Below are 27,384 nucleotides of genomic sequence, written 5' to 3'. Positions count from 1 at the left end.
TGGCATCCACTGGTCAACTTTTTCAAGAAGTAACGCCTCGCTAAATGTTATGAGTTTGCTTCAGATTTGTAGTGGATTTCAACGAAGTAACTTTATCGGTAGGCTATCATTTGGACTGGAAATTATGATATATGTAGTCTTACAATTTTAGTTTACAAGTGGACTCACTAATTCATGATGGAACTGGAGGGTGAGAAACCGAAGTATGGTAAGTTGTTAACTTGTTTAGTTTATATAGGGTACCGTATATCTTTAACAGCGCTTTCACTGTCCTGGGATAGCTAGCCGACTAGCCCCATACAGTTTCGTTTTCATGTATGAAGAAGACTGGAGTGTGGAATGCAACATTGTATTGGTGTGTGCTGGATGCATGTAACAATTTAACTCAGCATTTGGCTATTACATATTTGATTTCACCATTGACGTAGCCTAACTCAATCAACTTTTCTCTGTCTCCATTTCAGAGAATAGACGAATGGAAATTGACTCTCACAATTCGAGCCATCATTTCCATGCGTAATAGTCTCTGCTTCTGTTTTGGGCGATCCTACAGATTGCATTTGATTAGCCTATGTTGTTGTTGCCTCTCTCACATTCCCACGCCCAGGTCTCATCCCTGTGCCAAACAATGAGACTGCTGAGCAATTAGTGGTATAAGGGCCTACAATATTCCATACAATAAATGCACACTTGTATGCAAATACTGTAGCCTATCTGAAATTATCATACAATATGATTCTCAAATAGGCTGTGGGCTTTGAAGTTTCTTTCAATTCTCTAACATTTTCAGTTAATCAGTAGTAAACATGTAGTTTACGATTGTTAGGGTTAAGCTGTAGTGTCCCTACTCAGCCTTTGCATGTCCAGTTGTTTCATTCCTCAGCCTGGTATGGCACACTAGAGAACAACTCACCAGCTTTGTACTGACAGAAATTTGAACACCATCCAAATATAGATTAGTTAATTTAAAAAATGCCTCATGGTAGGTCTGAATTTGAATTTAGAGAAGATACTGTGTGTATTGTTTCAGCTATTGTCAGCAAAAACCTGCTATTCCCTGCAATATAAAGGTGTTGGTAGGTTAATGGATCCAAACAATTGTTGTTCATGTAAGGGAAATGTTTTTCCTTGAAGATATGTTCTCATAATACATTAGTTAATTTATGCTTCCTAAAATGAGCAAGAATCTCTGCTGGAGTAGACAAACCTCTGCCAAAATGATAAAGTCTGACTCCATGGTTGTAATTTGGACTTTAAATATACAGTACCAGTCAAAAGCTTGGGCACGCCTACTCATTCCAGGGTTTTTCTTTATTTAAAAAACAACAACTATTTTCTACATTGTACAGTAATAGTGAAGACATCAAACTATGAAATAACACATGGAATCATGTTGTAACCAAAAAAGTGTTAAACAAATCAGAATATAAGATTCTTCAGAGTATGACAGCTTTGCACACTCTTGGCATTCTCTCAACCAGCTTCATGAGGTAGTCACCTGAAATGCATTTCAATTAACAGGTGTGCCTTGTTAAAAGTTCATTTATGTAATTTCTTTCCTTCTTAATGTGCTTGAGCCAATCAGTTTGGATGTGACAAGGTAGGGGTGGTATACAGAAGATAGCCCTATTTGGTAAAAGACCAAGTCCATATTATGGCAACAACAGCTCAAATAAGCAAAGAGAAATGACAGTCCATCATTACTTCAGTCAATCTGGAAAATTTCAAGGACTTTGAATGTTTCTTCAAGTGCAGTCACAAAAACCATCAAGCGCTATGATGAATCTCTCATGACGACCGCCACAAGAAAGGAAGACCAGAGTTACTTCTGCTGCAGAGGATATGTTAGTTTGAGTTACCAGCCTCAGAAATTGCAGCCCAAATAAATGCTTCACAGAGTTCAAGTAACACACATCTCAACATCAACTGTTCAGAGGAGACTGCATGAATCAGGCCTTCAAGGTGAATTGCTGCAAAGAAACCACTACTGAAGGACAGCAATAAGAAGAAGAGTCTTGCTTGGGCGAAGACCGTGAAGCATGAAGGAGGTGGGATGGTGACACTGTCAGTGATTGATATAGAATTCAAGGCACACTTAACCAGCATGGCTACCACAGCATTCTGCAGTGATACACCATCCCATCTGGTTTGTGCTTAGTGGGACTATCATTAGTTTTTCAACAGGACAATGACCTAACACACCTCCAGGCTGTGTAAGGGCTATGTTACCAAGAAAGAGAGTGATGGAGTGCTGCATCAGATGACCTGGCCTCCACAATCACCCAACCTAACCCAATTGAGATAGTTTAGGATGAGTTGGATGACAGAGTGAAGGAAAAGCAGCCAACAAATGCTCAGCTTATGTGGGAATTCCTTCAAGACTGTTGGAAAAGCATGTGAGAAAATGCCAAGAGTGTGCAAAGCTGTCATCGACGCAAAGGGTGGCTACTTTGAAGAATCTAAACTATAAAATATATTTGCTTAACACATTTTTGTTTACTACATGATTCCATATGTGTTATTTCATAGTTTTGATGTCTTCACTATTATTCTACAATGTAGAAGATAGTAAAAATAAAGAAAAACCCTTCAATGAGTAGGTGTGTCCAATCTTTTGACTGGTACTGTATACCCCCAAAACGTGTAAGTAGTGGCACACCCAGTCATTTTGCGAGTACGCTACTGCTGCCTGCAGTTCTAACATTGTATTTATAGTTCAGCAAAGCATGGTGGAAACCAGTAGAAGAAAGAAATAATGAGATTCGCTCAAAATGTAGACTTTCTCGCAGCATCACAGACATCTGGAACCCTTTGTTGTGAGCTAAAATATTGTTTTCAGTTTCAACACTGTCCACAAGATGTAGAAACACTGACATATTTTCTCATTTTCACTGTTTGTGTTTTGGTTTTATGTGGGGTTTGCAGTGCCCTGTGAACAACATGGAAGAGGGATAAGGCAAGATTTATGGTTGACTTGTTAGCTGTCTCCCCTCTCCAGCCATATGAAAGCTGTGTTTTTCTTCTTTCCTCCACACACAGCCTTTTCCTCCCTCTGCCTGTCTTATGATGATTCATTTATTATTTAAAACCCTCTCTTTCATTATCCAATACTTTTTCCTCTCTTCCTGGCACAATAGATTTTACAACCTCAGTATAGGCTACTATTTTGTGTATAGCACTGTTTTCCTCTTCCCTCTATACATGATTTAGGAATGTGTTATAACCCTCATACAAACAAGCAGTCAGGTCAACACCAGAGCAAGATTTTGATGGGAAGAAAAGACAGTTGAACAACAAACTGCATTGTGGGAATAGTAAGCTGTGACTTGGCAGGAAATAAAGTTGAAGACATTCTGTGAAAAGTTGTGGGGTTAAAGGCCTCTAGCACTATATTGTGACACAAATGACTCTCCCAAATGACTGTCAAATTCGGTGTAGTACTCTTAAATGAAAATAATGATGGAGGTGCAGATATATTGGAATCTGACCAGTTGGAAGCATATTTAGTGATAATCAGGTATTATGTGTTTGTGTGGTTATAAATAGTGTGATGATTGGTAGACCGAGGCCCTTCTTTTTTCTTCTTCATTGTTTGTTCCTTGTGCGTTTGTTTTGCAGTCGTGTGAAGTCTTTCTGCATTCCATGGAAATCTGTCAGGGTTTCACATAAGAAGGCAATGTACAAAAAACATAACTATGGGGAGTTTGACACAGGATACCACCGTGCAGAAATGAACAGCCCTCACTTGGTTTTAGATTGTATCTGTTTTTTATGAAGAAATGGTTTTCAATATCTCCCTCAGCATTTCTCAACATTCCTTTGACCCCGACTCTCCCACGTGCTAATGTTGTAGATGGGTTCATATGGTTGTAATTGAGGTTTTCATGGTATAACAGGACTGCCTCAGAAATACAGTGGGGTTTAGGCTGTGATCTAACATAGTCATCCCCATTTCACATCATGGAGTAATTTCAGGCCAACACATATCAGGAAACCTCAATAACAGGGGAACTGACAGGATCAGACAGCCTACAGCCCTGTGCAGTTTTAGATTATGTGTAATTATAAGACATATTTAGGAGAGTGGTTTGAAACTTGATCCAGAGTCTCTCTGATCTTTATTTCAAGCTCTGGCCAGGTCTAGCTACACTCTTAGAAAAAAGAGTTCCAAAAGGGTTCTTTGGCTGTCCCCTTAGGAGAACCCTTTCTGTTTCCAGGTAGAACCCTTTTTGATTCCAGGTAGAACTTTTTTTGGTTCCATGTAGAACCCTCTGTGTAAAGGGTTCTACATGGAACTCAAAAAGGTTCTGGCTGGAACTAAAAGGGTTCTTCCTAGGACCAAAAATGATTCTTCAAAGGGTTCCTGTATGGGGACGGCCAAATAACCCTTTTAGGTTCTAGATAGCACCTTTCTTTCTAAGAGTGGAGCAATAGTGTAGTTTTTGCTATTCATGAACATTTACATTTGAAGTCCAGTTTTCTATTACAACAGCTGTCATCGTGTTATCACTTCCCACATTGTCGCTTTACTCAACAACTGTATTGAATAAACAGGCATCCCACTGGGCACACTCTGGTTGAATCAATGTTGTTTCCACAACATTTAAATGAAATGACGTTGAATCAACGTGGAATGGACGTTGAATTGACGTCTGTGTCCAGTGGCATGCCCCTAGGGAAGGAGAATAGTGTTCCCTGCCAGCCCCAATTATTATTGTTTAATCTGCTTGATCAAAGTCTGGTCCAAACAGACTCATGTGACTTATTAACCCAACAGCAGTTACGTTTGGTTTCCATTCAGACAGCAGACAGCCTGTGTTAGATTAAGTTATTAGGGAAAGTTATTAGGGTCATGGGGCCTGAGGAGAAGAGAAGTGGCAGAGATCAATTCCTGTAATAGTGATGTTGAATTATTAGGAAGCCCCGTCTATTTGTGTGGTATGCCATGCCCTTCCTCTTCCTGACTGGTAGTCATCACTGTTGGACTTGGCTGCCCTCCCACAGCCTGTCTGGTCTGTCACATCTGGATGTTTGGAAGGTGAAAAACCACTATATTCTTTGGAATTCTGCATGGTTTTGTATATTTTTGTAGCTGAATCAGAGCCATGAGTAAGGGGTACGAAAATAGAGCACTATTTTGGAAATTAGGTTCATTTAGCAGACTTTTAGAGAATGTAATTGCGTTTCTTTGTCAATGTTATCAAAACATAGCCAAGTAACCTAATTGATGTTGTCTAATGGGTTGGTGCTGAGGCTCTGGCCTATCTATCTCTGCTCTGAGCACAATAGAGAAAACAACAAAGACAAGACATGAATGGGCGTCTGTTTCAGTGAAGTGCAGTGCTGTCTGTTGTCTCTGACAGAGTCTCTCACTGGAGTAAATTAGGGAGACAGACAGTAGAGGTGACACTCTCTCCTCAGGAAGATGGGCCTGTTTATCCAGAAGGCTTCAGAAAGTGGAAACTGAAGAAGAGGACATGGTTAGGACTCAGGAGCATCTTATATTCAGAGATATTCATTGTTACAGAAGAGTTTTGTTTAGGATTAAAGTCCAGAGCAGGGATGGAATTACATGGAATGGATGGAATTGTGTCTTGGGATACTCTAAAAATAGTGGACTGGACCAACATTGATATTTGTAACATTTATGGGGGTGTCCTGGTAGCTCTGTAATCCGAACCATGGTCCAAAGTGTACAGACATCTAGTCCAGACCATAAAGAGGATGCTGTTTTTGCCAGCAGAGATATTTGGAGAGAGGGCACACTTCCCTACCCTAACCACCAACAAGGCTCCATATCTAGTTTCGATATCTCTGAATGACATGCTTCTCTTTTCTCAGGGGTATACAGTGCCTTCGGGAAAGTATTCAGACCCCTTCCCCTTTTCCACATTTTGTTACATTACAGCCTTATTTTAAAATGGATTAAATAAAAAAAACTTCTACAACAATACACACAATACCCCATGATAACAAACTGAAAACAGGTTTGTAGAATTTTTGGCAAATTTATTAAAACTTAAAACAGAAATACCTTATTTACATAAGTATTCATACCCTTTGCTATGATACTCAAAATTGAGCTCAGGTGCATCCTGTTTCCATTGATCATCCTTGAGATGTTTCTACATGTCACACCCTGACCATAGTTTGCTTTGTATGTTTCTATGTTTTGGTTGGTCAGGGTGTGATCTGAGTGGGCATTCTATGTTACATGTCTAGTTTGTCTAGTTCTATGTTTGGCCTGATATGGTTCTCAATCAGAGGCAGGTGTTAGTCATTGTCTCTGATTGGGAACCATATTTAGGTAGCCTGGGTTTCACTGTGTGTTTGTGGGTAATTGTTCCTGTCTCTGTGTTTTGCACCAGATAGGACTGTTTTAGGTTTTGTCACGTTTGTTGTTTTTGTTAGTTATCTCATGTGTTGTGTCTTTATAAATTAAAGAACATGAACAACCACGCTGCATTTTGGTCCGCCTCTACTTCACCTAAAGAAAACCGTTACAGAATCACCCACCACAACAGGACCAAGCGGCATGGTAACGGGCAGCAGCAGGAGCAGCGTAATAAGGACTTCTGGACTAGGGAAGAAATCCTCGACGTGAGAGGACCCTGGGCCAAGCCAGAGGAGTGTCGCTGCCCCAAGGTGCAGCAGGAGAAACGGCAGCAGGAGCAGCGAGAGGAATGGACATGGGAGGACGAATTGGACGGAGAAGGACCCTGGGCTCAGCCTGGCGAAAGCGGAGAGGCGCTGGTATGAGGAGGCAGCACAGCGACGCGGATGGAAGCCCGAGAGTCAGCCCCCAAAATTTATTGGGGGGGGCACACAGGAATTGTGGCGAAGCCAGGTAGGAGACCTGCGCCAACTTCCTGTGCTTACCGGGTGGCTGGAGAGACCGGACAGGCACCGTGTTATGCTGTGAAGCGCACGGTGTCCCCAGTGTGGGTGCATAGCCCGGTGCGGTACATACCAGCTCCGCGTATCGGCCGGGCTAGAGTGGGCATCGAGCCAAGTGCCATGAAGCCGGCTCTACGCATCTGGTCTCCAGTGCGTCTCCTTGGGCCGGCTTACATGGCACCAGCCTTGCGCACGGTGTCCCCGGTTCGCCTGCATAGCCCAGTGCGGGCTATTCCACCTCGCCGCACTGGCAGGGCGACCGGGACCATTCAACCGAGTAAGGTTGGGCAGGCTCGGTGCTCAAGAGCTCCAGTGCGCCTGCATGGTCCGGTCTATCCGTCACCACCTCCACGCACCAGCCCTCCGGTGGCAGCCCCCCGCACCAGGCTGTCTCTCCGGCTCATCCTTACAGAGGCTCCCGCCTGTTCGGCGCTACCAGAGCTCCCGCCCCTCAGTCCAGAGGCGCCAGAGCTACTCAGTCCAGCGCTGCCAGAGCCTTCCTCTCCAGTGTTGCCGGAGCTTCCCGTCTGCCCAGAGCTGCCGGAGCCCCTCTGCCCAGAGCTGCCGGAGCCCCTCTGCCCAGAGCTGCCGGAGCCCCTCAGCCCAGAGCTGCCGGAGCCCCTCAGCCCAGAGGCGCCGGAGCCCCTCTGTCCCGAGCAGCTGCCCCTCTGTCCCGAGCAGCTGCCCCTCTGTCCTGAGCAGCTGTCCCTCTGTCCCGAGCAGCTGTCCCTCTGTCCCGAGCAGCTGTCCCTCTGTCCCGAGCAGCTGCCCCTCTGTCCCGAGCAGCTGCCCCTCTGTCCCGAGCTGCCCCTCTGTCCCGAGCTGCCCCTCAGTCCAGTGGGGTCATTAAGTAGGGTCGCCGTGGCTAGGAGGCCACGGAAGCAGACAAGGTGGGGGACTAAGACTACGGTGAAGTGGGGGCCACGTCTAGCACCAGAGCCGCCACCGCGGACAGATGCCCACCCAGACCCTCCCCGATAGGTTCAGGTTTTGCGGCCAGAGTCCGCACCTTGGGGGGGGTACTGTCACACCCTGACCATAGTTTGCTTTGTATGTTTCTATGTTTTGGTTGGTCAGGGTGTGATCTGAGTGGGCATTCTATGTTACATGTCTAGTTTGTCTAGTTCTATGTTTGGCCTGATATGGTTCTCAATCAGAGGCAGGTGTTAGTCATTGTCTCTGATTGGGAACCATATTTAGGTAGCCTGGGTTTCACTGTGTGTTTGTGGGTGATTGTTGCTCTCTCTGTGTTTTGCACCAGATAGGACTGTTTTAGGTTTTGTCACGTTTGTTGTTTTTGTTAGTTTTCTCATGTGTAGTGTCTTTATAAATTAAAGAACATGAACAACCATGCTGCATTTTGGTCCGCATCTACTTCACCTAAAGAAAACCGTTACACTACAACTTGATTGGAGTCCACCTGTGGTAAATTGAATTGATTGGACATGATTTGGAAAGGCACACACCTGTCTATATAAGGTCCCACAGTTGACAGTGCATGTCAGAGCAAAAACCAAGCCATGAGGTCCAAGGAATTGTCTGTAGAGCTCCGAGACAGGATTGTGTCAAGGCACAGATCTGGGGATGGGTACCAAAACATTTCTGCAGCATTGAAGGTCCCCAAGAACACAGTTTCCTCCATTCTTAAATGGAAGAAGTTTGGAACCACCAAGACTCTTCCTAGAGCTGTCTGAATACTTATGTAAATGTGATATCAGTTTTTTTTGCAAACATTTTGAAAAACCTGTTTTTGCTTTGTCATTATGGGGTATTGTGTGTAGATTGATGAGGGGAAATAACATTTGAATACATTTTAGAATAAGGCTGTAAGATAACAAAATGTTGAAAAAGTGAAGGGGTCTGAATACTTTCCGAATGCTCTGTATAATAGTTGACTATTAGGAGAAGTGCACATTGGATGAGTGTATACTGTTTAAGTGCAGTGCTTTTCACCAGTCCCAAACGAAATACATTATTTCTGTTCTCTCAAGATACGTGCATACACACATTCAGAATGACAGTCACAATATATTCAGGCATGGTGGACAGAAAACATTTAATGGAAGGTTGACCTTATTTATGGTCGTTTCTACTGTGAGAGGAGGAGAGGGTAGGTAGGAAGGATAATATTGAGGGGAAACTCGACTCAGGAAACATTAGAACAGTTCCAAAGCAAATACCTGAAGCTCAAGAAAACCAGAAGTAAAACTGCCTTGGACCTTGTGTAGTACACTATACAATGAGCTCTCTGTCCACAAGAGAAACAGTGGTATATATATTTCTTTGTGCAGATTCTTGGGAAACATCTAGGTATGGTAGTGTACTCTAATAAAGTTATTACAACAACCGATGTAGCAAATAACATTTGTCCTGATAGTGAATGTAGTGAAGTTGAGGCCATAGGCACCCCTTTAAGAAAGGATGCATAAATGGAATAAAGCTGGCAGGGCCTGACAGCACACTCCCACTCACCATGTTTCCCCAACAGAATACCATGTTGTGCTCTTGTTCCTAATGTGCTGTAGCTTTTTAAAAACCTTTCTCAAGCCATAGAGAAGTTGTAGAGAAAATGTGACACTGAAATGTGGGAATTCATGTCATACCTGTATTATGTATTCAGTGGAGATCCAACTCTTGCAGGGTAAAATATCCTCCCTGTGCATAGCCCATCGAGATGTTGAGACTGTTACTGATTTGCTATTTTATGCTGGTAGCTTGTAAACAGTCTGCTACTGTGCTTGTAATAATGGGGCCAGTAGGGTCTTACAGAAAATGAGGACAGAGGGAGCCTTTGCTTTCTCTCACTAACTTGTAATGAATGGAAAATTGGCCATTCCCAGAATGACATAGACTATCCCATTGGCCAAAGCAAGTGACTACACTGCCTGGAAAGAGTATGGAGAGATTCCAACAGAAGCTTCTCATCAATACCCATTTTCCAAACACAGCTCATCATGAAACATACTCCACAATCTGTCTTTATTATCGGCATACACAGCATCCCGTTGGGTTCAGATTAGAGGTCGATCGATTATGATTTTTCAAAGCTGATACCGATTATTGGAGGACCAAAAAAAGCCGATACCGATTAATCGGCCATTCTTTAAAAATGTATTTGTAATAATGACAATTACAACAATACTGAATCAACACTTATTTTAACTTAATATAATACATCAATACAATCAATTTAGCCTCAAATAAATAATGAAACATGTTCAATTTGGTTTAAATAATGCAAAAACAAAGTGTTGGAGAAGAAAGTAAAAGTGCAATATGTGCCATGTAAGAAAGCTAACGTTTAAGTTCCTTGCTCAGAACATGAGAACATATCAAAGCTGGTGGTTCCTTTTAACATGAGTCTTCAATATTCCCAGGTAAGAAGTTTTAGGTTGTAGTTATTATAGGAATTATAGGACTATTTCTCTCTATACCATTTGTATTTCATTAACCTTTGACTATTGGATGTTCTTATAGGCACTTTAGTATTGCCAGTGTAACAGTATAGCTTCCGTCCCTCTCCTCGCTCCTGTCATGAACCGGCTCAAAGCCCGTAACAAAAGGGAGACAACGTGGAGATAAGAAGTAACAAAATATATATTTATTAAATAAAGTAACTAAGTATAATATACAATGGTGTGTGTGTAATCAGTCTTCAGTAGTGTAAGTGAGTGTTTTGCATGCATGAATGTGATAATGCAGTGTGTTGAAAGATGCTAACGCAAACAACCCAAAAACCACCAAGAAACACAACAAAATCTATAAAGGTGTCTGCATGGAGAGAGTCTCCTCCATGAATGGGGAAGTGGTGTATTTATCCTGGGAGACACCGGGCCCAGGTGTTTCCCATGTAGTTGACGGCCCTCCCAACTCCGCCCACCGGCATCCTAATAAGGAAACAAGAACAAAGAGAGAATACAGCAGACAGAGTGGGAGGGTCGTCACACTCCTCCCTGGGCTCGAACCAGGAACACAATGACAACAGCCACCCTCGAAGCAGCGTTACCCATGCAGAGCAAGGGGAACAACCACTCCAAGTCTCAGAGCGAGTGACGTTTGAAACGCTATTAGCGCGCACCCCGCTAACTAGCTAGCCATTTCACATTGGTTACACAAGCCTAATCTCGGGAGTTGATAGGCTTGAAGTCATAAACAGCGCAATGCTTGACGCACAACGAAGAGCTGCTGGCAAAACGCACAAAAGTGCTGTTTGAATGAATGCTTACGAGCCTGCTGCTGCCTACCACCACTCAGTCAGACAGCTCTATCAAATCATAGACTTAATTATAACATAATAACACACAAAAATACAAGGCTTATGTCATTAATATAACCTTCAATGTTATGTCATAATTACGTAAAATTCTGGCAAATTAGGCAGCCCAAACTGTTGCATATACACTGATTCTGCGTGCAATGAACGCAAGAGAAGTGACACAATTTCACCTGGTTAATATTGCTTGCTAACCTGGATTTCTTTTAGCTAAATATGCAGGTTTAAAAATATATACTTCTGTGTATTGATTTTAAGAAAGGCATTGATGTTCATGGTTAGGTACACATTGGAGCAACGATACACACCCCATCGATTATATGCGACGCAGGACATGCTAGATAAACTGGTAATATCATCAACCATGTGTAGTTAACTAGTGATTATGATTGATTTATTGTTTTCTATAAGATAAGTTTAATGCTAGCTAGCAACTTACCTTGGCTTACTGCATTCGCGTAACAGGCAGTCTCCTCGTGGAGTGCAGTGAGAGGCAGGTGGTTAGAGCGTTGGACTAGTTAACCCACCATTCCTAGGCCATCATTGAAAATAATAATGTGTTCACTGACTTGCCTAGTTAAATAAAGATTAAATAAAGGTGTAAAAAAAATAATCTGATTGTTATGAAAACTTGAAATCGGCCCTAATTAATCGGCCATTCCGATTAATCGGTCGACCTCTAGTTCAGACAAAGGCAATCTAAATTGAATTGGTATAAATATTGCTTTTCATTGCTCACTGCTAAATGTTTTTTAATAAAAAGTAGTCTAATATCCCGCTAGCGTGCAAACCCAATGAAAGCAAAGGAAATGGCACAACAGGATGTGGTTATGGATAGGGGGATATCCAGCCAAGCTGGGTGAAACCACCCAATGTAATACAGTCATGTTCCCACAAGAGGGTAGAAAACACCTATGAATATGACATGCAATGGCTCTAAGAGGACACACCTGGATACAACAAAGAGGAATAGGCGAAGCGGGAGGTTTATTCAGCCCAAAATATGTCCATGAAAATAAGCCCACGAAGTGAGGTATTTTCGTATGGAGGTCATTGAAAGTTTTGAATTTGGTCAACAAAAAAAATGTAAGGTTTATTTTGATAGTCAGTCTGTAGATGCTCTATCCAATCAAGTGTGGCCAAATGAAATTGCTAATTTGCTTATTTGATCGAATAGAAGTTTCATAATGGTTGGGTTGTTACGAAGGCATTGATAAGTGGACGCACATGGCATTTCGGCAACTTTTGAAAAAAAAACCTGACTTTATATCGGCATTGTGCATGTTCTCATAGAGATAGATCGAGGAGTCATCATGGACAAGGCTCGACATTAATACTTGTCCGCTTGCCCAGGACAAGTAAAACAATTGTCGGACAAGAAGAATATAGATTTAAGTTGTCCAGATGGACAAGTAAAAAACAATCACAATATCAAACATTAGGTTACTCCGGATGCAATGTGTTGCACACTGTCCTCCCAATCTCAGCAGAGCACATCTTATTTATCTGTTATTTTACCAGGTAAGTTGACTGAGAACACATTCTCATCTGCAGCAACAACCTGGGGAATAGTTACAGGGGAGAGGAGGGGGATGAATGAGCCAATTGTAAACTGGGGATTATTAGGTGACAGTTTGAGGGCCAGATTGGGAATTTAGCCAGGACACCAGGGTTAACACCCCTTCTCTTACAATACGTTCCATGGGATCTTTAATGACCTCAGGACACCTGTTTAATGTCCCATCTGAAAGACAGCACCCTACACAGGACAGTCTAGTGCCCTGGGATATTTCTTTAGACCAGAGGAAAGAGGGCCTCCTACTGGCCCTCCAACACCACTTCCAGCAGCATCTGGTCTCCCATCCAGGAACTGACCAGGACCAACCCTGCTTAGCTTCAGAAGCAAGCCAGCAGTGGTATGCAGGGTGGTATGCTGCTGAGCATAGTATAGACCAGCATTGACAGGCCTTTACATCTTGCAGTTGCGAGATGCGAGATGCGTTTCTGAAATCAAAGCAGCAGCATGTGCACATTTGTTGATATTTATTACTAGTTAGTGAGTTATTTGCCCAGTTATAGCAAATTCTGGTCAGCAATGAAAGTCCTGTAAAAGTCATGGTGTGTGTATCACCTGTGTTCCAGTGGGCCATTGCCAGTGGAGGGAGAGAGAGATATTTGCACAGCAGGTAAAATAATGATATACAACAGACTAACTGGATAACCAGCCAAACTACACAATATGTTTTGAATTGGCTAACTCGCTAGTTGGGCTGGGCACCGGTAGGTGTATAACACTTAAATAAATCATATCAGTCATTAACTATCTAGCTTTTAGCATGTATTAGTGTCATTGTCATGTCCAATGTCCTAAAATAACTTTCCACCGGCACTCGTGTATAATCGCAAATAGCTGACATGCAGTTGATACGGGTGCACAGTTGATGAAACCAATACTGCAAACTCCGGTTGTAAAACCGTCTCTCAAGCGCTCAAAATGTCAATACTGCCCATGTAATTCTGACAAAGTTACAGGAATATTCCTAGACTAGGTTTATTGACAAGTAACTCTTATTCTGTCAAGATCTCCCCTGAACACTGAATATTTGAACCTTATAAATAGATAAACATCTTAGTTAGATACCTCACCCACCTTAGCCATTTGATCTCTGGTTCACTAAATGAGGGAATTATTTTATAAAGACATAAAAAGTATTTGGTTGTAATTGTATTGTTGCAGGGAGGCCAATCATGCTACAGGAGATTTCAGGAGCGCTATTGGGTGTGCAGGCTTTTGCTCCAGCCTTGCTTGAACACAGCACATTGCAAAAAATCAGCTGCTCAACAGGGCCTTGATAAGCTGACTCTGGTGCGTATTTTACTTTGTGGGGGTTAAGTGCCTTGCTCAAGGCCACAACGCCAGGAGATACTGTATAATACATGGGATCAGACCAGCAGCCTTCCATTGTCAATACCAGTTATAATAATACATTATTTTGTGGTTACTTGTGTAATACAAAACATTTTCAGTCATATTTTTTGGCTTTGGGGGGGGGGTGGTTACAAGTGACTTGAGCTTTCGGACAATTAACAAGAATCTGTCCTACTTGGCTAAAAAAGTGAATGTCAAGCCCTGATTGATTTAGCCATTGAGGACTTCCACCATTTTAAAGTAGTCAACTGGGTGGGGATTCCTATGAGTTGGAAGCAATCAGCCAATGAAGAATAAGAAAATGTACTACCTTAAAATGGAGATGCCATTTGTCACAGATACTACAGTGTAATGGCACAGATACAAGGATGAGTCCTCTATCTATCTCTATGGCCAGTTGTGCACACGCTTATCTGCCCTCTCATTGGCTGGAATGGTCCATCCTCCTGCCTGCCTTCCATCTTTGAGGATATGTATTTCCATTGTTAGAGCGGTCACATGTTTATCTTGTCACTATAATAGACAATCTTAGCCTATAATGAACTTCCTAATGAGCAGCTTTGAATTGAATGCACCTTGTGAATACTCCATTCAACAGAGGTGCGCTCAGTTTGCTTTGAACGTTTGCTACGTTGCAGAAACGGTTTGTACGTTGAACAGACTTTGAGGTACATTTGCTCCCATTTGGTGGGTGTGGCGAGTCATGCCTTGATGCAATGAGTGACGTATTTAAAGGGCAGAGGCCATGATACAGCATTCCCCAACCTGGCCGTTCAGTTGAACGTTCCAGAACATAAAAACATACTGAAAGCAGCCCTGGTGTGACAATAATTTTTCAAACGTAGAAGTGACCGTTAGAAAAAAGTTTTAAAAAGGCTGTGTTTACACAGGCAGTCCAATTCTGATATTTTTTCCACAAATTGGTCTTTTGAACAACCACATCAGATTTTTCACACCAGGGCCCGGTTTCCCAAAGCATCTTAAGGCTGAGTTTGTTAGAACCAACAATGGGCCCAGATCTTTTTCAGAGCTGATCTGATTCGTCAAAAGGTCAATTAGTGGAAAAATATCAGAATTGCCAATTAAGATACCTTGTTTAACTTTTAGAGCTATCAAAATATAGCTTGGTGTTAATTTGACAGTCAAAATAGCTTCACGGCTGGAGAGCTTGATTAAAGCGCTCATCTATCCAGTATTATAACCAGCCCACCAGAGTCTCATCAGTCTCCAGTGCACACAACAGATTTTTGTTTTTCCCCAAACACATGCTTTTAATCACTCCTGTGTAGTTTGCTTGGGATCCACAAGGATATCCAGCAGCTCTTTCACAGAGGGGGAGGGGAGAGTCAGTGTTGTGAAAAACGAGGAATTGTCTCCACCCATTTTGCCTTGGTTGTGCTTCCACCCTTCCCTGTAGGTGAGCTACCTGACCAAACTCTGGGGACAGAGAGAGAGTGTGAAAGAGGTAGAGAAAGCCAGGAACAAAGGCAGAGAGTGAGAGAAACACAGACAAAAAGAGCTCTGTGTGGAGGGAAAAGGGGAAAGAGAAAGGAACAGGTGGACCAGAGATTTGAGCTAGGCAGCTGTTGGGGGGTTGGGCAGTGGGTGGACTCTGAGGAACAGGGGTGTGCTCAGAGCTGTTCTTGACAGGTCGGACAAGTTTCTCCCCACAATACCTGTCGCTCTCACTTTCTTAAACACACCAGTTGGCAGGAAAAGGAAGTGAAGCAGAAAAGGGCTGAAGAAAAAGCGGGAGAGTTTTCCAGTCATTTAGAAGTTGACTACCAGAAAGGAATTTAAAGATGCCTGAGCAGCAACCCTATTACGGAAAGAATGGTAACTACTAATTGCTCCTACTTGATTTTAGTTTCATTAGAGCTTATGTGGTTTGACCGTTTTCAACCTTATGAAAAGCTGTTTGTGTCTTTTATGATTGCTGGTTTGGTTGTAGCTTAAGTTTGTTCTTGAAGTGAGAGAGCTTTTCTCACTGCTTGAATGTTTTAATGAATCTGTCAGTTGGGAACTTGTTAATGGGTGGTGTAATTTGTCTCTAGAGAAGAGCGACACTGGGTGAAACTAGACCTCTAGTATCGGCATTATGACAACATGACTGAGAATGGGTGTGGGTTAAACCTGCTGATTATACAGGTGTGTGGAGAAATGCAAGTGAACATTGTGTCAATCTTTTCTCTCTATCAAATGCTGCTGCATTGTGTGTGTGTGTGTGTGTGTGTGTGTGTGTGTGTGTGTGTGTGTGTGTGTAAGGACTGGGCTGAAAAATTGGCAGGCAACATTGTTTGTTTTCAGCCCTGATAAAATATAAATGCATCAGCCACTGTTTTGGGCAAATGTTCCTGCATGTTGCTCCAGCCTACACTCCCTCCGGCAGGCTGTTTCCACCATGTCTTTGAAGGGCATCTCAGGCTGATTATGCCCATTTAACACTTTAACATCCAGACTCTGTATCTCTGTGCTTGTGGACCTGCTGTGTCCAGTGGATTGATGTTCTCTGGGAGCAGGCCCACTATAATGCATGCTGCAACAGCACCCTGACCACTGCTCTGCATTATTAATGGCCATAATAATGGCTAATAGAATGACATCAAACACATGGAAACCATGTTTGATGTATTTGATACCATTCCTCTCCAGCCTGTCCTCCCTAATTAAGGTGCCACCAACCACCTGTGATGTAGATGGCTACCTCAATTACCTCGTACCCCTGCACATCAACTCGGTAGTGGTACTCCCTGTATATAACAATGTTACTTTTTACTCGTTATTGTTATTCGGTATTCACTGTGTATTATTCCTTGTGCCACCATTTTTATATTTTATCTTAACTCTGCATTGTTGGAAAAGGACCCCCAAGTAAGCATTTGACTGTTAGTGTACACCTGTTGTTTATGAAGCATGTGACAATAAAAATGTGATTTGATGAATAGGTTGTGCTCACACAGAGTCGCTGAACTCTGGTGACTGTGTTGTGGTACTGCAGGTTCTCATGCTGCAAGGGCTGCTTAGTCACTACAGAGGAATTTGTCAGGTTGCCAGGTGTCTGCCCCGAGGGAAAAGTCATCTGACCTACAGTAAAGGGAGCAGAATGTCGACGCGTGGGCAATCCACTCTGTTTACCCCATGAAATGTATAACTAGGAGGCAGACGCCCCCACATGGAACAGTGTCAAAGTGCTTCTTGGTTATGAAATGTCTTCTGACAGCCCTGCAGTGTGTACACTTTCATTTAACCTCTACGCTGCAAGCCATTTACCATCTGAAATGGTATTCCTACTGTTTGTTTCAATACTTGCATTCTTTCCATCTAGGTGAACCAAAAAAGTATGACCCCACCTTCAAAGGCCCCATCTATAACAGGTGAGAGGATTGCCAGTTCATCCACACTGTAGTCAGGACAGCACATAATTCACATCTAAAAACGATTGTTCCCATAACGTTTCCATGTCTCCCTCTCTCTTTACTCTAGGGGCTGCACTGACATTGTATGCTGCATCCTCTTCATTATTTGCATACTGGGCTATGTTGCAGTGGGAATTCTTGGTAAGTAAATGTGTCCTGTAGGCACAAACAAGCTTAACTGACCCCATATTAAGGACTTGGGTATACCCTGAGTCATGCCCTTAGGTATGTCTCTGAGTGCTGCTCACCTAAAGCATGTCTGTGTGTTAAAGATGCCTGGTATTTGATTGTTTCTTTGTTGTTGATGGTTCCCTTCTCCCCTAGCCTGGTCCCAAGGAGACCCCAGGAAGGTGATCTACCCCACAGACAGCAGAGGACAGTTCTGTGGGCAGGCAGGCACACCTCTGGAGTAAGTTCTGCCCTCACCATTCATGCACGGTGGAATACATAACAGACAATCACAAACACTCATGTGTTGATTGTCTCCATCATTCCCCCCCTGGGCATTCACTTTCTTTAACCTGCTCCTGTTCTCTGAACAACTGGTTGTGTTTGTATTGTAGGACGAAGCCCCTGCTGTTCTACTTCAACATCATGAAGTGTGCCAGTCCCATGGTGCTGCTGGAGTTTCAGTGTCCAACCACACAGGTGACCTGAACCTTTGTTTTCAGTTGATACGTTCTTGAACGCCATGTTATTTACAGTGCCTTGCGAAAGTATTCGGCCCCCTTGAACTTTGCGACCTTTTGCCACATTTCAGGCTTCAAACATAAAGATCTAAAACTGTATTTTTTTGTGAAGAATCAACAACAAGTGGGACACAATCATGAAGTGGAACAACATTTATTGGATATTTCAAACTTTTTTAACAAACCAAAAACTGAAAAATTGGGTGTGCAAAATTATTCAGCCCCTTTACTTTCAGTGCAGCAAACTCTCTCCAGAAGTTCAGTGAGGATCTCTGAATGATCCAATGTTGACCTAAATGACTAATGATGATAAATACATACTCTAAACTTTCAGCTCATACAAGGAGAAGACTGATCAGAGATGCAGCCAAGAGGCCCATGATCACTCTGGATGAACTGCAGAGATCTACAGCTGAGGTGGGAGACTCTGTCCATAGGACAACAATCAGTCGTATATTGCACAAATCTGGCCTTTATGGAAGAGTGGCAAGAAGAAAGCCATTTCCTAAAGATATCCATAAAAAGTGTTGTTTAAAGTTTGCCACAAGCCACCTGGGAGACACACCAAACATGTGGAAGAAGGTGCTCTGGTCAGATGAAACCAAAATTGAACTTTTTGGCAACAATGCAAAACGTTATGTTTGGCGTAAAAGCAACACAGCTCATCACCCTGAACACACCATCCCCACTGTCAAACATGGTGGTGGCAGCATCATGGTTTGGGCCTGCTTTTCTTCAGCAGGGACAGGGAAGATGGTTAAAATTGATGGGAAGATGGATGGAGACAAATACAGGACCATTCTGGAAGAAAACCTGATGGAGTCTGCAAAAGACCTGAGACTGGGACGGAGATTTGTCTTCCAACAAGACAATGATCCAAAACATAAAGCAAAATCTACAATGGAATGGTTCAAAAATAAACATATCCAGGTGTTAGAATGGCCAAGTCAAAGTCCAGACCTGAATCCAATCGAGAATCTGTGGAAAGAACTGAGAACTGCTGTTCACAAATGCTCTCCATCCAACCTCACTGAGCTCGAGCTGTTTTGCAAGGAGGAATGGGAAAAAATTTCAGTCTCTCGATGTGCAAAACTGATAGACATACCCCAAGCGACTTACAGCTGTAATCGCAGCAAAAGGTGGCGCTACAAAGTACTAACTTAAGGGGGCTGAATAATTTTGCACGCCCAATTTTTCAGTTTTTGATTTGTTAAAAAGGTTTGAAATATCCAATAAATGTCATTCCACTTCATGATTGTGTCCCACTTGTTGTTGATTCTTCACAAAAAAATACAGTTTTATATCTTTATGTTTGAAGCCTGAAATGTGGCAAAAGGTCGCAAAGTTCAAGGGGGCCGAATACTTTCGCAAGGCACTGTATGTATGCCTATGCACTTGTAAGGCATGAGCCAAGATAATACATTTCTTTTGCCATCAGATGTGTGTGGAGAAATGCCCTGATAAGTTCATGACGCTCCTGAAGGCCTACACCAATAAAGAGGATTTTAAGTATTATAAGAACTTCTGCAAGGAGGGTCTAGAGGGGCTGGTGAGTAGCATGTGAAGAGGATTCTGAGATGGGTGGCGTAGTAGTTTTCCAAAATCAACATGGATGACAATGTCAATAAAATGTCAAGAATGTGACAGTGTTTTGTTCTACAAAAATAGTGTGCCTAGTGGCAATTTAGTGTGAGCAATTCAAACTTTGAAAATACATTGCCGCACCAATGGTTGAGATACTAAGTGCTGATTGTTCATGTGTGTTTTAGACTGTAACACAGATCCTGAGTTCTGGCCTGTGTCCTGCCATGCTGACGCCAAGTAAACCCTGTAAGTATGTCCCTAGTCTATTTTGCTCCCCTATCCTGTCTACCTGCCCCTTTTCCGTTCCTCTGAGTCAAACTCCCCAACCTTCCATCTGGCCAGCCCATCCTCCCCATTTCTGGAATTTGAAAAAAGTGAAAGACATTGTTTTACTGCTCTCCCCCATTGTCCTGTGTCTTCTCCTTCACGCCCCTTCCTCTTCCTCCAGTCACCCGTAGGTGCTTCCCTGCCCTGGGCCAGAAGAAGGGAGGGGAGATCACCGTGGGAAATAACTCTAAGTTTGATGATGGGGAGGGGAACATTAGAGATGCCAAAGATCTGGTGGCGGGGGTCAAGTGAGTCCATAGAATTTGCATGATGTTTTCCTGTGATGGGTGATAGGGCTACATTTACAATCAGCATTGGTCACTGTATTTTCTTCTATAGGAATGCCACAGTGGTCATTGAAGCTCGACAAGTGGCCATGAAGATCTTTGAGGATTACACCCAGTCCTGGTACTGGATCCTAATGTAAGTCAGCATCTTCCCTTTGACACTATTGTGTAGTAATGCATTCACACTGAATTCCAAAGCACTTGATCAGCAAAGAGTCAGTTATGTAGCCACTATCGTCTGTTTTTGTGTCGGGGTTCAGAGGGTTGGTGATTGCCATGCTCATCAGTCTCCTCTTCATCGTCCTCCTGCGCTTCCTGGCTGGGATCATGGTTTGGGTCATGATCGTCATGGTGATTCTGGTCATTGGATACGGTAAAGACCAGTTCAACAGAAGTCCCATTTTTAGTTGTTTCTTAATGTTCATGTCTCTATGAACGCTCTAATCAACAAAGCCGTCTCCTGTGTCCCTTTCCCATCTCTCTATCGAAATGCTGTACTTCCCTCTTGTGGCCATGCTCTGTATCGCACCACAGGTATCTTCCACTGCTCCATGGAGTATGTTAGCCTGAAGTCAGAGGCAGGCTCTAATGTCACTCTAAAGGACCTGGGCTTCCAGACAGACTTCTCTGTGTACCTGCATATCAGACAGACCTGGCTGGCTTTCAGTAAGTCCCCACTAACCTCCTCTCAACCTTACAGCTAGTGTGGTTCAGGAGGTATACACCTGGGCCAATACATTAGAGTTCTACTGTATATCATGAAGCAGGATCAATGTTAGCCAGGTAACTTTTATAAACCCTTAGATATAATGCATTGCGGTGTTATTGCAAGCATAAACTGATACTAAGGACTACTAGGATTCCTGTATAAATGGCTGTAACTGCATTCTCCATTTGTTTTTATGCCTTTTCTCTCTCCCGTTCTCTTTAGTTATTATTCTGGCCATTGTGGAGGTCGTCATCATTTTGCTGCTCATCTTCCTCAGGAATAGAATCCTCATCGCTATCGCTCTCATCAAAGAAGCCAGCAGGTCAGGAAACGGGAGTGTTCTCTGCACTTACAGCTTTTTCTAATGGGATTGGATGGGAAATGGATCATTGAATGCTAGATCATTGTGGTTTAAATGGGGGCGTAATACATAGATGGTGGATAAGACCTTTCTAGTGCTAAACTGTGATGTTTTGTTTACAGGGCCATTGGGTATGTGATGTCAGCCCTGTTTTACCCCTTGTTCACCTTTGCCCTCCTATCCATTGTCATCGCCTACTGGGCCGTGACCGCTGTGTATCCTTCATGTTTGGAATAAAAATTACTCATAGGCTTGAGTAACTCAACATGTTCTTCTGAACGATTGGATTTGTAGTTCTCTGGGTCATATTCTAGTCCTTGACAGCCTCTGGCCAGGTTCCTGTCCACCTCCAATCAGCCCATCTATAAGGTGTTCAATGAGACGGCCTGCGATCACTCCAGGAAAATCTGCGAGCCAGCTGTGAGTCCTGCTTTTCCGTTAGCCCATGCAATATGTCACCATCTAACAGCCTGATCTTAATTGGAGAGACATTGAATCATCGATCACCTCCATGATAAAAGTGTATACAATGGATAGAATGTCAACTGTTGATTCTTCTCTACCTGTCTCCTCCAGAACTTCAGCACCTCCAGTATGAAGGCGGAGTGCCCAGACTCCAAGTGTCTGTTTGCCTTCTACGGTGGAGAGACGGTATACCACAAGTACCTGATTGGCCTGCAGTTCTACAACGTCTTCCTGTTCTTCTGGTGTGCCAACTTTGTGACAGCACTGGGTCAGATGACCCTGGCTGGGGCCTTTGCCTCCTACTACTGGGCCTTGGTCAAGCCTGACGACATGCCTGCCTTCCCCATCTTCTCATCCCTTGGCAGATCACTCAGGTGTGTGTGTGACTGTTTACGTTCCTGTTCCTAACCAAGTTGGGTGTTCAGATATGTACATGATGTCTGTTGCATATGTGGATATCTTGGCGCCATTTAATAAGGTTGGTTAGTGACATCTCCTCACTCCCCTGCTCAGGTATCACACAGGTTCCCTGGCGTTTGGCTCGCTCATCCTCTCCATCATCCAGATCATCAGGGTTCTGCTGGAGTACATTGACCACAAGCTACAAGGTGAGCCATAGATCCTGTATTAGCAGTACTACGGTATGTTGATATTAACACAGCTGTCACTGTATACCCTCATCATACTTTACACTAGCTGTGTATGAATGTTGGGTTTTTTAGTACTTGTGTTGGCTCTGATTGGTTCTGCCCTACTGTCTGTTATTCTCCCCTAAAGGAACCCAAAATAAGTGCACAAAGTTCCTACTGTGCTGTCTCAAGTGCTGCTTCTGGTGCCTGGAGAAATTCATCAAGTTCATCAACAGAAATGCCTACATTATGGTTCGTGTACTACCTGTTTGTGCACCTGCTATGCCCCCCAGTTAAATGCATGTCATATTGGATATAATTAATTTCAGAGGAGCTTTGTCACCAGGATCATCTGTCAATGTTAACTGTGGGAGAACGTTTGGTTTATGCTTGATTATGAATTTGAGTCTGCTGCCTCTAGGTGGCGATATATGGCAAGAACTTCTGCACGTCTGCCAAAGATGCCTTCTTCCTCCTTATGAGGAACATGATCAGGTGAGTGAGTGTGCTGTCTCTTAATGTTTGTGTTGACTTAATGAACTTTATAAAATGGACTATGATCCATCACAACGTATCACTGTTTGACCTTGCAGGGTAGCTGTCCTGGACAAGGTGACAGACTTCCTCTTGTTCCTGGGCAAACTCCTCATTGTGGGGCTTGTGGGTAAGTGAGGCTGTTTCTACAGGAAACATGATGAACAATAACACGCTCTCAGTACGGCCAGTCTTCTAATGATTGTATTTAGTTTTATTACGTTTCATTGTTGACAACCAGTTGTGCTATTGGAAGAGAACTCTTCCGTCCTGTTTCCCAGGAATCTTTGCGTTCTTCTTCTTCTCTGGGAGGGTGAAGGCCTTTGAGAACACAGCGCCCAACCTCCACTACTACTGGGTTCCCATCCTGGTGAGTAGCATAGCCATGCTCCGGGTCTGGTGGGTTATGCACAAAGGCATGTAGTTTAATCTATGATTTAAATGTAGCTGAGTGTAACCTACGGTGTTATGTATTGTAATGGTTGGAGTGTGTTTCTCTCCTCAGACAGTGGTGGTTGGTTCCTACCTTATTGCCCACGGCTTCTTCAGTGTGTACGCCATGTGTGTGGACACACTCTTCCTCTGCTTCTGTGAGTAACAGTAGAACCATCCCCCTCTTGTTTTACGCATGGTCTTTCCCCCACAAACACAAGGTACCAGTGGTGAGAAGGTAAAGGATTATGGTGCACACAGTATACTCAGGAAATGGCTGCCTCGTGTTGGCAACTCTTTTACATCTCAAAGCTTTACTAAATGGCATGTTTTGAAGTAAAGATGTCCCAATGTGTCTAGAGTTCATGTTGTCCTGAAACGGTGACCTCTCCCTTTCTTCATGACCTCTTTCACTGCTAATGGTGTTGGGCTGCCACTAATGATGAATTGCATGATGATATTCTGGTGTTCTTCATAATGCTTTATTGCTAAGTTATTGATCCTAACCCAGCTATCTAGGACTAGTGTTAACTTGCTGGTTGCAGACAATGGGGAAGTTTAGGTGTTGATCTATTAATTTAAAATGCGAATGGGTGCTTTTGCTGGGAATTTTGACAGACTTTCTCTTTCTCTCCCTTCTCAATTCATATTGTTTTCCTCCATCTCCCTTACTAATGCCACCCTTCACCTTCATCATCCTGTTTTCCAATCAACCATCCCTTGACCCCATTTAACACACACACACACGTGTACACACACACACACACACACACATCCACATAGGTGAAGACCTGGAGAGAAATGATGGCTCTCTGGCAAGACCGTATTACATGTCAGCTTCGCTCCATGACATTCTGTCGGAGAACAAGGCTGTGGAGGAGACCGAGGAGCCAACCCAGTCCTCGCCACATCAGCCAGATGACCAACACGTCCAGCTGAAACAATAGCAGCCGCCGATGCAGGGGAAAGACCAGGACGTTTAGGAGTAGTCATAGCAAAGACACTGTGGACGAGATCTCCACCTGCAGATCTGTCTTGTAGAAATGGGCATGCTACTACTGTTCATGATTGGTAGATTGACATCAAGGCCTGAATTTGGACAAGTCAACTGCTTGACCAGTGTCTTTCCTTCTCCCTATAGAAGTGTGTGTGTGTGTGTGTGTGTGTGTGTGTGTGTGTGTGTATATATATATATATATTGTGCTCTTAATGGTTGGAGTTGGCAAATGATAGTTGTTTCATTGATTTGGAAAAAAGACACTGACCCATAAACAATGCTAGGAATTCCACTGATGTTTTAGTGAACATGTTGCAGTTCTTACATTGTTGCTAGAAGGAAAACACTGTCAGCCATAGGAAACAATGTGCCTAATTGACTAACTATCCATTTTGGTCTGATGTATTGAACCTCCTACAGATATCACATTTGTTTACACTTAAAGCATTCAAAAGATCTCTGCAATGCTTCCATCATTAGTATTACTGATATCAGTGCATTATTAAAATGTGATCTTTTCAATGATCTATAAAAGCCATATGTAGTTTTGTATATACTGAAATGTATTTCTTAGTTCCGCTTGTGAGGGAAACGACTCAATTTTTTGTTCTGTAAAGCAATGCAATCAGATCCCTCATTGCCTTGAAATATTTGCCTGTCAGCAAGGTCTGTTTGATGCACTGCCCTGGAGACTCCTAGGATCTATGAGCATTAACTGAATGCAGTTTCTCTTTTCTCTCTCTCTTGTGCTATTGTGCATGTTGGTAGTATGTCTGCTAGTGATTAAAGCTGCCAGTCTTTCTGTTATTTGTCTTCCTCCTCATTCTCTTTCTGCATTGTGTTGATGGGGAACAAGCTAAGGTAACAAACTTCCTTTTGGGTTTGACTAGGCAAGCTTTACCAATTCTGTCAGAAGCAGGCCAATTATATGTTTTGTAGGATGACATGTTAAATGACTTAAAGCACTTCTGTTTAACTTGGCGTAACCTTGAAGCTTTGCTAATCCATCACAAGTTGGTTCTGATCTGGCCCCTGCTTGGAAATGTAACAATGTTCAAGTTTTTCCTTTTGAAATAATGTTCATATTTGTCTCATGATGTTTTCCTTGATTCTTCAGTGGAGGACCTGGAGAGGAATGATGGCAGTGCGGAGAGACCCTACCTGATGTCTGACCGCCTCCTCAAAGTCCTGAATAAGAAGAACAAGCCTGAACCAGCAGAGTAGAGCTCTCCCATGTGGTGTGGAGAAGAGCAAAAGCTCTGGTGTGTACAGGTGTGTAATTGTATATAGTGGAGTATGCTTTAAAGACTGGGTTGGCCAAGGACCTCATGCTGTCACTCATCCAGTACCTATGTGGCAATCTGTTGTCATAAGTCCAAACAATCGCTGCCATCCTCTGTGGTCGAGTGAGGCGTATAAATCCTAAATGGAATTTTAATGCTGCATGCAAATTGCTTCTTACAAGGATGTTTTTTCCCCCCATTTTCATTCAGTTATTTGGTTTGGATGAAATCATAGTTTTTTTCTGTTTAAGTATATTTTGATGACCTCATTTTCAAAAACCAGCAACCAAATGTGGTTCTTATTGAATATAGCTGTATGTTACTGTAATCAGACCAGCTGTACACCAGTGTGTTATGAGCATGCTTTGTTATGAATATTACTTGGAGTGTATTACATGAAGGTGAGCACAGAACTGATCTATTTAGTAAAGTATTTTATACATTTACATAAAGCTGCACTTTTGTATGTAACCTATGCAATTAGTTTAATACATGCAGTACTAAGACATACATTTTATACTTGTTTGAAATTGTGTATCTACTTTATATTTGTTGCAATACTTTCTCTGCTTTGTCATTACCAAAGCCATTAATACAGTACTGTAGCCCCTTTTTTAACCCGCTGTTCAACGTCAATGCTTTGCTCTCTGTTATAATTGCCAGGGAATGAGTGGTAAAGAAATGTATTAAGATGGTGTGAGGCTGAAAGCAGGGGAAAATATGGGTTGTGTATGTGGATCTGTTTAAGTGCCTGTGGAGTTCTGAAACTAAAATAAAAGTTGTTTTTGTACATTTAGTCGTGTGTGTGAGACTGCCTGCCAGGGCAGATGACCATTTAAAACAGTTTAACTGTTTGGGGCGGCAGGGTAGCCTAGTGGTTAGAGCGTTGGACTAGTAACCGAAAGGTTGCAAGTTCAAATCCCTGAGCTGACAAGGTACAAATCTGTACAAACCCTGAACACTGTTCCTAGGCTGTCATTGAAAATAAGAATTTGTTCTTAACTGACTTGCCTAGTAAAATAAAGGTAAAAAAAACAACAAAAGAAACTGACTAACTGTGGATCATCACGGCTCTCTGAATGGTGTAATTAAGCATCTATAAACAGAATTAACTGTTCTACCGACAGACAATTATACAGTTGAAGTCGGAAGTTTACATACACCTTAGCCAAATACATTTAAACTCAGTTTGTTCACAATTCCTGACATTTAATCATGGTAAAAATTCCCTGTCTTATGTCCGTTAGATTCACCACTTTATTTTAAGAATGTGAAATGTCAGAATAATAGAGTGATTTATTTCAGCTTTTATTTCTTTCATCACATTCCCAGTGGGTCAGAAGCTTACATACACTCAATTAGTATTTGGTAGCGTTGCCTTTAAATTGTTTAACTTGGGTCAAATGTTTAGGGTAGCCTTCCACAAGCTTCCCACAATAAGTTGGGTGAATTTTGTCCCATTCCTCCTGGCAGAGCTGGTGTAACTGAGTCAGGTTTGTAGGCCTCTTTGCTCGCACACACTTTTTCAGTTCTGCCCACAAATTTTCTATAGGATTGAGGTCGGGGCTTTGT

General features: G+C 42.7%; 1 protein-coding gene across 3 annotated transcripts; it reads left to right on the top strand.

The window, feature by feature from the left end:
* The first annotated feature begins 49 nt into the window (after positions 1–49).
* LOC112258825 (choline transporter-like protein 2) lies at positions 50–26,608 on the top strand. 3 transcript variants are annotated; one of them, XM_024433439.2, is made up of 22 exons: positions 50–208; positions 17,425–17,473; positions 17,583–17,656; positions 17,840–17,924; positions 18,079–18,163; positions 19,643–19,753; positions 19,974–20,034; positions 20,237–20,363; positions 20,455–20,538; positions 20,663–20,775; positions 20,937–21,068; positions 21,334–21,433; positions 21,595–21,687; positions 21,808–21,892; positions 22,049–22,311; positions 22,451–22,545; positions 22,715–22,818; positions 22,988–23,061; positions 23,160–23,230; positions 23,382–23,470; positions 23,606–23,690; positions 24,316–25,336. In XM_024433439.2, exons 1-22 carry the CDS (start codon positions 175–177, stop codon positions 24,477–24,479), a joined length of 2,178 nt encoding a protein of 725 aa, XP_024289207.2. In that variant the 5' UTR covers positions 50–174; the 3' UTR covers positions 24,480–25,336. The 3 variants fall into 3 exon arrangements, with proteins under 3 accessions (XP_024289207.2, XP_024289205.2, XP_024289208.2); XM_024433437.2 differs by lacking the exon at positions 50–208 and adding an exon at positions 15,520–15,935; XM_024433440.2 differs by lacking the exons at positions 50–208; positions 24,316–25,336 and adding exons at positions 15,525–15,935; positions 25,647–26,608.
* Positions 26,609–27,384: the final 776 nt, after the last annotated feature.

This window comes from Oncorhynchus tshawytscha, linkage group LG09, assembly GCF_018296145.1.
Source record: "Oncorhynchus tshawytscha isolate Ot180627B linkage group LG09, Otsh_v2.0, whole genome shotgun sequence".
Lineage (NCBI taxonomy): Eukaryota > Metazoa > Chordata > Actinopteri > Salmoniformes > Salmonidae > Oncorhynchus > Oncorhynchus tshawytscha.
The sequence above is the reverse complement of the archived record's forward strand: the minus strand, read 5'-3'. Positions and strand labels throughout refer to the sequence as shown.